The sequence below is a fragment of the Mobula birostris genome, chromosome 2, assembly GCF_030028105.1.
Source record: "Mobula birostris isolate sMobBir1 chromosome 2, sMobBir1.hap1, whole genome shotgun sequence".
NCBI lineage: Eukaryota > Metazoa > Chordata > Chondrichthyes > Myliobatiformes > Myliobatidae > Mobula > Mobula birostris.
The window spans coordinates 6,457,295-6,468,719 of record NC_092371.1 but is presented as its reverse complement, the minus strand read 5'-3'; the positions used below and the strand labels follow the sequence as shown (position 1 = coordinate 6,468,719).

General features: G+C 48.7%; 1 protein-coding gene across 1 annotated transcript in view; it reads right to left on the bottom strand.

Moving 5' to 3' along the window:
- Window positions 1–1,434: 1,434 nt before the first annotated feature.
- The window catches only part of dcst2 (DC-STAMP domain containing 2), a 74,946-nt gene continuing 64,955 nt past the window's right edge, over window positions 1,435–11,425 (bottom strand). The window contains exons 15-16 of the mRNA XM_072251695.1: window positions 9,262–9,553; window positions 1,435–1,686 (exon numbers count right to left, since the gene is read on the bottom strand). Of these exons, the coding sequence (XP_072107796.1) occupies window positions 1,435–1,686; window positions 9,262–9,553 (544 nt within the window). The remainder of the gene's footprint in view (window positions 1,687–9,261; window positions 9,554–11,425) is intronic.

Below are 11,425 nucleotides of genomic sequence, written 5' to 3'. Positions count from 1 at the left end.
GCGGTGTGCCTGCGAAGCTGCCGCAAGTAAGTTAGTCGTTGCACTGAGTACACACGGACTTACACATGTGAGAACAAGCTCCAAGTTTCAAAGTGAATTCACTATCAAAGTATGTTTAGCATTTACATACCTCGGGATTCATCTCTTTGCAGGCAGCCACAGAAAAACAGAATCCACGAAATAAACTCACACGAACATCCGAGAACAAATCGTGCAAACAACAAAAAGCGAACGCAGAACATGAACCGCAGAGCCTCCAAAGAGGAGCCTTCTTTATAACTACACCGATATGTTAGGTACACAAAATACTCTGCAGGTGCTGGGGTCAAAGCAACACTCACAACACGCTGGAGGAACTCAGCGGGTCGAGCAGCATCCGTGGAAACGATGAGTCAACGTTTCGGGCCGGAACCCTTCGTCAGGACCGTAGAGGGAAGGGGCAGAGGCCCTATAAAGAAGGTGGGGGGAGGGTGGGAAGGAGAAGGCTGGTAGGTTCCAGGTGAAAAACCAGTAAGGGGAAAGATAAAGGGGTGAGGGAGGGGAAGCAGGGAGGGGATAGGCAGGAAAGGTGAAGAAGGAATAGGGGAAAACACAATGGGTAGTAGAAGGAGGCGGGACCACGAGGGACGTGATAGGCAGCTGGGGGAGGGGGCAGAGTGAAACTGGGATGGGGGAAGGGAGGGGGAGGGAATTACCGGAAGTTGGAGAATTCTATGTTCATACCAAGGGGCTGGAGACTACCTAGAAGGTATATGAGGTGTTGCTCCTCCAACCTGAATTTAACCTCATCGTGGTAGTAGAGGAGGCCATGTATGGACATATCTGAATGGGAGTGGGAAGCAGAGTTGAAGTGGGTGGCTACAGGGAGATCCTGTCTGTTTTGGCGGACGGAGCGGAGGTGCTCGACGAAGCGGTCTCCCAATCTGCGTTGGGTTTCACCGATGTAGAGGAGGCTGCATCGGGAGCACCGGATGCAATAAATGACCCCAACAGACTCACAAGTGAAGTGTTGCCTCACCTGGAAGGACTGTTTGGGGCCCTGAATGGTGGAAAGAGAGGAGGTGTAGGGACAGGTGTAGCACTTACGCTTACAGGGATAAGTGCCGGGTGGGAGACGTGTGGACCAGGGAGTCGCGGAGGGACCGATCCCTGCGTAAAGTGAAGAGTGGTGGAGAGGGAAAGATGTGCTTAGTGGTGGGGTCCTGTTGAAGGTGGCGGAAGTTGCGGAGGATAATGTGTTGAATCTGGAGGCTGGTGGGGTGGTAGGTGAGGACAAGGGGAATTCTGTCCCTGTTGTGGTGGCGGGAGGATGGGGTGAGGGCCGAAGTGCGGGAAATGGAGGAGATGCGGGTGAGGGCATCATTGATGACAGCAGAAGGGAAACCACGATCCTTAAAGAAAGAGGACTTTTGAGATGTCCTGGAACGGAAAACCTCATCCTGGGAGCTGAAACGCAGAAGATGAACCGCAGAGCCTCCAAAGAGGAGTCCACAGCCGCGGAACCCAGTCCAGCTCCGCGCCGAGTGAAGCGGGTCCAGGTAGCCCGATGGCTGCGGGGCAGCAACTTCCGAACCCGGCGGCGTGGAACCGAAGGTTCCTACGCCTCCCAGCTGACGCCGGCAGCGGGAAGAGAGGGAAACGGTTCAGGGGCAGGCGGACGGGACGGGCTCGGGTGCGGGATCCTGGCTGGGACCGATTTAACTTTGAGTTTAGTTAAAACTAGAGTGCACTGATTAGAATTTAAAATTGGGATGAAATTTGGAGGGATATTGGGGCGGGGTGCTTTCCCACCAGAGGGCGGCGAGCAGCTGGAGGACGCCGCCGGAGAGAGTGCGCAAAGCGGAGACACTGGGAGCGTTCACACGGTCACCGGGATCGCCCAGCGATCGAAGGCTTCAGGTCAGTGCTGGAGGATGGGGTTAACATGGGGGGACGACCTCTGATAAACATTGACATGGTGCGCCAACTGGCCTGATTCCCTCACCTGGACCATTCATTCCCTCCACCAACCTGTCGGGCGCTATGTCCCAGATCCCCGGCGGGGATAAAACCCCTCTCAGATCCCCTCAATTTAAACTCTCACCCTCTCCTTGTGGTTTCCTCTGCTTTGCGGGAGGGTTTTCACCATCCCCCCTTCAAAAATTGTACACCATTTTGTATGGGTGGTGGTGAGAGAGGGACAGAATGGCGGAGAGAACGGGGTGGTGGGGAGAGCGAAGTGGGAGGGGTGGAGAGCATGGTGGGGTGAGTGGTTGGGCAAGGAGAGGGGCAGAATGGTGGGGTGAGAGTGGATGGGGAGGGAGAAAATGAAGGAAATAACAAGGTGACAGGAGCAAGAGGGCAGGGGAGTAACCCTTGGGATATGGTGAGCAATCTTAGGCCCCTTACCTAAGAAAGGATGTGTTGGCGTTAGAGATGGTTCAGAGGAGGTTCACAAGAATGATTTTGGGTTATTTGATGGCTTTTTCCTCTCGTTCTCTCCTCCCCACACTGTCACCCCACCCCTCGTTTGACGACTCCGGGCTTGTACTCACTGAAGTTTCAAAGAACGGGGAGGTGGGAAATCTCAGTGAAACTTATTGAATATTGAAAGGCCTTGATACAGTGGATGTAGAGAGAATGTTTCCTATAGTGGGGAGGTCTAGGACCGGAGGGACATCAATTGGAACAGAGATGAGAAGGAATTTCTTTAGCAGACAGTCGTGAGTCTGTGGAATTCACTGCCACAGACGGCTGTGGAGGCCAAGTCATTGGGTATATTTAAAGCAGAGGTTGATGGGTTCTTGATTAGTCAGGGCATCAAAGGTTACTGGGAGAAGGCAGCAGGACAATGGGGTTGAGAGGGATAATAAATCAGCCAAGAAGAAATGACAGAACAGAATCGATGGGTTGAATGGCCTGATTCTTCTCCCATGTCTTATGTCCTTATGGTCAAACAAATCAATGTCCCTCCGGACCACAAAACATATCACACACGGCACAAAAAAAAACAAAATATTACTATTAATAAATTTATAAAATATAACTCAAAATGAACTTGAAGCTGCTCATTCTTTCCACTTCTTATCCCTCTATGAGGATTGGTGTGTGTTCCTACATCTTACCCTTCCTGAAGCGCACAATCAGCTCTTTGGGTTTTTACTGACGTTGAGTGCCAGGTTGTTGCTGTGACAACACTCATCTAGCTGATATAGCCCACTCCTGTACGCCTTCTGCCAACAGTGGTTGTATCCTCAGCAAACTTATCGATGGCATTTGAACTGTGCCTCGCCACACAGGCATGTGTCGAGAGAGTAGAGCAGTGGGCTAAGCACACACCCGAGGTGGAGATGTTATTTCTAATCCACACAGACTGTGGTTTTCCGGTTAGGATGCTGAGAATCCAGTTGCAAGAGGAGGTAGATGCCCTGGTTCTGGTGCTTTTTGATCAGGACTGTTGGAATGATTGTGAAACACTAAGTTTTAGTCAATAACAGCTTCCTGAGAGATATTTGTATTGACCAGGTGATCCAAGGCCTTGTGAAGAGCCAATGGGATTGCATCCGCCACTGACCTATGGTGGTGAGGGGTAAATTGCAGTGGATTCTTATTAAAATTCATATTTTTTTATGCATTGCCGCTACAAAACAACTAATTTCATGACATATGTGAGTGACAAGTTTACCTTAGGGAGCTTAAGGTAAAAGAACCCTAGGAACCAGTGATCACAATATGATTGAGTTCAACTTGAAATTTGATAGGGAGAAAGTAAAGTCTGATGTTGCAGTATTTCAGTGGAGTAAGGGAAATTACAGTGGTATGAGAGAGGAGTTGGCCAAAGTCAACTGGAAGGAGCTGCTGGCAGGGATGTCAGCAGAGCAGCAACGGTGTGAGTTTCTGGGAAAAATGAGGAAGGTGCAGGACATGTGTATTCCAAAAATGAAGAAATACTCAAATGGTAAAATAGTACAACCATGGCTGACAAGGGAAGTCAAAGCTATTGTAAAAGCAAAAGAGAGGGCATACAACAAAGCAAAAATCAGTGGGAAAATAGAGGATTGAGAAGCTATTAAAAACTTACAGAGAGCAACTAGAAGAATCATTAGGAGGGAAAAGATGAAATATGAAAGCAAGCTAGCAAACAATATCAAAGTGGATAGTAAAATCTTTTTCCCAAGTATATAAAAATAAGAGAGATGAGAGCGGATATGAGGCTGGAGAAATAATAACAGGACAAGGAGATTGCAGATGAACTAAATGAATGCTTTGCATCAGTTTTCACTGTGGAAGACACTAGCAGTGTGCCAGATGTTGAAGGGTGTGAGGGAAGAGAAGTGAGTGCAGTTACTATTACAAGGGAGAGGATGTTCAAAAAGCTGAAGGACACAAGGATACATAAGCTACCTGGACCAGATGAACTGCAGCCTGGGGTTCTGAAAGAGGTAGGGGTAGAGAAGGGTAATGATTTTTCAAATATCGTTGGACTCTGGCATGGTGCCAGAGGACTGTAAAATTGCAAATGTCACTCCACTTTTTAAGGAGGGAGGCAGCAGAAATGAAATTATAGACCAGTTAGCCTGACCTCAGTGGCTGGGAGGATGTTGGAGTCAATTGTTAAGGATGAGGTGATGGAGTACTTGGTAACACAGGACAAGATAGGACAAAGTCAGCAGGGTTTCCCCAAGGGAAAATCTTGCCTGACAAACCTGATGGAATTCTTTAAGGAGATTACAAGTAGGATCGATAAAGGGGATGCAGCAGATGTTGTATATTTGGAATTTCAGAAGACCTATGACGAGGTGCCACACACGAGGCTGCTTACCAAGTTAAGAGCCCATGGCATTACAGGAAAGTTACTAACATGGTTAGAGTATTGGCTGATTGGTAGGAGACAGCGAGTGGGAATAAAAGGATCCTTTTCTGGTTGGCTGCCAGTGACTAGTGATGTTCCGCAGGGGTCGGTGTTGGGACCACTTCTTTTTATGCTGTATATCAATGATTTAGATGATGGAATAGATGACTTTGTTGCAGATGATATGAAGATTGGTGGAGGGGTAGGTAGTGTTGAGGAAACAGGTAGGATGCAGAAGAACTTAGATTAGGAAAATGGGCAAGACAGTGGCAAATGAAATGTAATGTTGAAAAATGCATGGTCACACACTTTGGTGGTGGAAATAAATGTGAGGACTATTTTCTAAATGGGGAGAAAATCCAAAATTCTGAGATGCAAAGGGACTTAGGAGTCCTTGTGCAGAACACCTTGAAGGTTAACTTGCAGTTAAGTCGGTGGTGAGGAAGGCAAATGCCATGTTAGCATTCATTTCAAGAGGTCTAGAATACAAGAGCAGGGATGTGATGCTGAGGTTTTATAAGGCACTGGTGAGATCTCACCTTGAGTATTGTGAACAGTTTTGGGCCCCTCATCATAGAAAAGATGTGCTGGCATTGGAGAGGGTCCAGAGGAGGTTTACAAGGGTGATTCTAGGAATGAAAGGATTATCAAACAAGAAACGTTTGATGGCTCTGGGTCTGTACTCACTGGAATTTAGAAGGATGAGGGGGGGGATCTTATTGAAACCTTTTTGCATGTTGAAAGGCCTAGGCAGAGTAGATGTGGAAAGGATGTTTCCCATGGGGGGAGAGTCTAGGACACGAGGGCACAGCCTCAGGATAGAGGGGCATCCATATAAAACAGAAATGCAGAGAAATTTCTTTAGCCAGAGGGTGATCAATTTGTGGAATTTGTTACCACAGGCAGCTGTGCCAGGTCATTACATGTATTTAAGGCAGAGATTGATAGGTTCTTGACTGGACACAACCTCAAAGGTTACGGGGAGAAGGCCGGGGAGTGGGGCTGAGAAGGGGAAAGAAAAGGATCAGCCATGAATGAATAGTGGAGCAGACACCAATGGCCAAATGGCCTAATTCTGATCCTATGACTTAAGGTCTTACAATAAACCTGTATCTGATTTCTGGAACACAAAGGCAGGTTATCCCACATACCTCCTTCACCATCTTATCCATCTGGGCTGCCTCCTTCAGAGATCCGTGGACCTGTACAGGGAGGTCCTCCCTCAACACTACCCAGGCCCCTGGCATACATTGTATGCATCCTACCTAATTGGTCTTCTCAAAGTGCATCACCTCTCACTTGTCGGGATTAAACTCCATCTGCCGTTGATCTGCCCATCCGAACAACCAGTCAACATTATCCTCACCCTAACTGTCCTGCTCAAGTACCACTATGTCCTGGATCGCATGGGTAGCAGCAATGTCATTGTTGGGCCGAATGGCCTTTGATTCTGTGAGTCTTCATGCGTCTAATCTCCAGGTTGAAACCAACCAGAGCCATCTGAAGAAGCAACAGGAACTCAAGGGACTACATATAGGGAGAAGTTGGGCAGGTTTGGACTTCTTGGTGTGTAGGAGACTGAGGGGTGACCTTGGAAAATCAGGAGGGGCATGAACAGCGTGGCTGCACACAGTTTTTATCCCAGTGTTAGGGAATCAACAACCAGAGCCACAGGTTTAAGACCATTAGAGATCGGAACAGAACTAGGTCATTGGACTGCCCGAGTCTGCTCTTCCATTCCATCATGGCTGATTTATTTTCCCTCTCTCCTACTTCTCCCTGTGGCCTTTGACACCCTGACTAATCAAGAAACTATCAACCTTCACTTTAAATATACTCGGTCACTTGGCCTCCACAGCTGTCTGAGGCAATGAAGTTCACAGATTCCCCACCCTCTGTCTAAAGCGATTCCTCCTCACCTCTGTTCTGGAGGGAAGTCTTTGTATCCTGAGGCTGAGCCCTCTGGTCCGAGACCCCGCCACTGTAGGAAAGATTCTTCTCTATGCTCACTCCACCTCGGCCTTTCAATGAGATCACCGCTCATCCTTTGAAACTCTAGCGAGCACAGGCCCGAAGCCATCAAACACTCCTCATGTTAACCCTTTCATTTCCGGGATTATTCTCGTAAACCTCCTCCGGACCTTCTTAAGGTGAGGGGGAGAGATTTAATAGGCAGCTTCTTCACCCAGAGGGTAAGTGGAACGAGCTGCCCAGAGGAAGTGGTTGATTCAGGTACAGTGACATTGATAAAGCAGAGGGGACACAAGAGGCAGCAGGTGCTGGAATCTGGTGCAATAAATAACCTGTCGGGGAAACTCACCTTGTCTAGAAACATCAGCGGGGTGGCGGGGGGAAGGAACTGCTGATGTTTAAACTCTGTATGGAGAGGGTCAGCAACTTTAAATTCCTGGGTGTTACTATCTCAGAGGACCTGTTCTGGGCCCAGCATGCATGTACAATTGTGAAGAAAGTACTGCAGGGCCTCGACTTCCTCAGGAGTCTGCGGAGATCTGGCATGGCGTCTCAAACTTTGACAAATTTCTACAGATGTGTAGTGCAGAGTGTACTGACTGGCTGCATCACGGCCTGGTATGGAACCACCAACGCCTTTGAATGGGAAACCCAACAAAAGGTAGTCGATTCAGCCCAGACCATCATGGGTAAAACCCTCCCAACCAGTGAGCACATCTACATGAAACGCTGTCGTAGGAAAGCAGCATCCATCATCAGAGATCCCCACCACCCAGGTCAAGCTCGCTTCTCACAGCTGCCATCAGGTAGACGGTACAGGAGCCCCAGGACTCACACCACCAGGTTCAAGAACAGTTACCACCCCTCAACCATCAGGCTTTTAAAGAAAAGGCGATAACCACACTCACTTGCCCTATCATTGAAATGTTCCCAGAACCAATGATCTTACTTTAAGGGCTCCTTATCTCATGTTCTCATTATTTATTGCTATTTATTTATATTTGCATTTGCACAATTTGTAGTCTTCTGCACGCTGGTTGATCTTTCATTGTTCCTGTTATAGTTACTATTCTATAGATTTACTGAGTGTTGTGAGGGGATGCAGGAGTGCCCCTATTAACTGTTCGAAGATAGAGAGAGAGAGACATTCATCATTGATGGTTTGTTTGGAAAAGAGAGAGAGAGACGAAGATTGACGGTTGGACTGACATGGGAGTTAACTTTGGAGTTTTACTTCAGAGATAAAAACTGAACAGCTCGAAGGTTGCTATGGTGACCAAAGGCAGATTGTTGATGTTACTTCCAAGGACTTGTTGCCTGCTTGCACTCCTTTACAGACAAAGGAGGGGGGGACTCTTTGAATGACAGGTGATGCTCAGCCGGTGGGATAAATGGGAGGTCAGATGATACAGACCCCAGACACATGATCTGGACACTGAATGAGCATGGTTGTGCCCACAGAGAAAGTGGGTTTTGGAGGATCGAACAGGCGGATCGATCCAAAGTGCTATTCCAGTTTGAGGGGAAGGGGTTGACTGGTGGGGAGTTGTCTGTGTGTCCACCCTCGCCTGGGTGATAGCTCCACCACAGGAAAACCGGTCCCCCTGGTTAAAGTCACAGTCGGTGACTTGTGAAGGATTTCGGAGGACGACGAGAAGATCGACGGCATCAGCTCACCTGAAGACTCAACTCAGTCTCTCTCCACCACTACTCAACTACATACCACGAACTGAACTGAACTGAACTTTACTCAACATCGTAAGACTGTATCTATTTACCCCTAGATTTAAAGAAGCTTGGTTTCCATACATATATATTCCACACTTACTTTTGTATATAATTATTGCTAACCTGTGTGATTTATCTTCATTTATATTACTGTATTGCGTAGTTACTAATAAATATTAGTAGTTTATAGCAATATGAGACTCCAAAGTGGTTTCTATTTCTGCTGGTTTCATTATCCCCGTCACGGGGTACGTGACAGTATACTGGCAGGAAAATGAAGGTCAGGGTTGTATACATGTACTCTGATAATAAATTTACTTTGAACTTTGGATGGCGTGTAACAGGGTCTGTTATTGCAAGCTGTATGCCTCTAGGACAAGGATAGGAAAGATTCAGGGGGACAAAAGCCAAATACGGGCAAACGGGACTAGTTTGGAGGGGGCATCTCGGACAAGCTGGGCTGGACGGCCTGTTACCCTGCTATAACATACGAGTCAAAAAGGAGACCTTTGATTCAAATAAAACTATTTATTCAGATAATCTAGTTGTGACGTAACCCTGTTCTTTCATTGTACATCAGCCCCTTGACCATCAACCATCTTGTCCCAAGTCAGGATTTGGGGTGTGTAGTTCTGTTGTTAATGTCCCCCCACTTTTCTGCTGTCCGAACCCCCTCTACTCCCCTCCCTCTCTGTTGGTGTCTTCCCCACTCCCCCTGCTCTGGGGAATACGGGTAGGAACCTTTTCAACGCGGTTATCCAGGATTTCCAGCCGGATTCTGCGTCGGTGTGCGTGCTGTCGGTGGTGGGGGTGTCTACCCGCACGTCGCTGAGCTCGCCGGCGTCTGCGTGGCTGGACACGGGGCGCCCTGCACGGCCATCCTCCTCCTTCAGCTGCTCCAGGTCGGACACGGTGACCAGGTCCCTGCCCTTCCGCCTCTCAGTAAATTCGCTGGGGTTGTAGGGCTCGTCCGAGCTCGTCGCCTCCACTGCGGACCTGTCCTGGTAGCTGAAGTCCAACTCGCTTTCCGGGTGAAGGAAAAACAATAACGTGGGACATAATTCCGCATTAAAAGGGGCAACTTCTTCACTCAGAGGGTGGTGGGTGGTGTGAGTGTGGGACGAGATGTCAGGTGAAGAGGTAGAGGTAGGTGCAGCCACCATGTTTAAACGTCCTGGTTTAGGCCAGTCATAGAACACGAGTATAGAAATTGACCCTTTGGCCGTCTAGTCCAGCCAAACTCTAATCCTGCCTAATCCCATCGATCCGCACCCGAAACACAGACCCCCATAACCCTCCCATCCATGTATTTATCCACATTTCTCCTAAGCGTTCCAATGCTTAAAAGATATTTAGGTACACGGACAGGAGAGCCTTGGAGGGGGCCGGGGAGCGCGGAGGAGGCTCGAAGGGGGCCCGGAGAGTGCGGGGGAGGCTCAGAGGGGGCCCGGAGAGCGCAGGGAAGGCTCAGAGGGATCTGGAGCAAATGCAGGCAAATAGGACTGGCTTCGATGGGAATGTTGGGTGGTATGGACCAGATGTGCCAAAGTTCCATGTTGTGTGACGCTCTGTGGGAAGGGTGTTAGAATGAGACCGAGTTCTGACATTTTTGGATTGACGTACCAGACAGTTTGATGTTGATGAGATGATGCTCGGCGTATTGTGTTCAGTTCTAGTTGCCCAGCTATAGGAAAGATGCGATTATGCTGGAGAGGGAGCTGGAAAGATTCACGAGGATGTTACTGGACCTGGAGGGACTGACTTTATGAGGAGAGATTGGACAGACCAGCCGTGGAAAGTGTCGGCGTCAGGGGCCTACTGAAGTTGGGAGTGCAAGAGCAGACTTGGGTAAAACTTTCCACGGCATGGGCAAGAGGATCCTGAGTGTCGGTGTCAGAGTGCTGCGGAAGTCGGGAGAGAGAGCATAAAAGGAGCAGATTCGGGCAAGGCCGGTCACCTTGGGTTGTGCAGGCACTGGAAGTGTCAGCATCAGAGGCCTAGACTCAGCTGCCAGTAAAAGGAGGGTAGGCTGGAGTGGAGCGGCCATTGTTGGAGTGTGCCAGTGATGGAGAGCGAAGGCTTTGGTGTGAGCACGTGAAGGCAGTCCAGAGGGGGTAAGCCTTTTCCTTATTCAGTCTAGAGTCATCAGGATGGAACGTTCCTCCTGTCGGACGTGGGAATTCAGAATCCCTGATGACTACATCTGTGGGAAGTGCACCTAACTTGAGCACCTGACTGACCGGGTTAAAGAGTTGGCTGTACTCAGGATCATTCGGGAGGCTGAAGATATTATAGATGAGACCTTTGAGGCTTCAGACAATAGATGTGTGACCACCAGGAGAGGCAAGGGGATTAAGACGTCAGTGTGGGTCTCCCCTGTGTCCATTTCCATCAGTAACAAGTATACCTTTTAGATACTTCTGGGGTGGTGGCGGGTGAAAATGACCCATCAGATTACGACAGTAACAGCCAGGCTGTTGGCACTGTGGCTGGTACTGAGACCCAGTGGGGAAAGGTAAAGTCAGGCACTGCAGTAGTTAGAAACATAGAAAACCTACAGCACAATACAGGCCCTTCAGCCCACAAAGCTGTGCCGAACACGTCCTTACCTTAGAACTACCTAGGCTTTACCCATAACCCTCTATTTTTCCAAGCTCCATGTAGCCATCCAGCAGTCTCTTAAAAGACCCTATTGTATCTGCCTCCACCACCGTCACCAGCAGCCAATTCCACGCACTCACCACTCTCTGCGTAAAAAAACTTACCCCGACATCTCCTCTGTTCCTACTTCCAAGCACCTTAAAACTGTGCCCTCTCGTGTTAGCCATTTCAGCCCTCAGGGAAAAGCCTCTGACTATCCACACGATCAATGCCTCTCATCGTCTTATACACCTC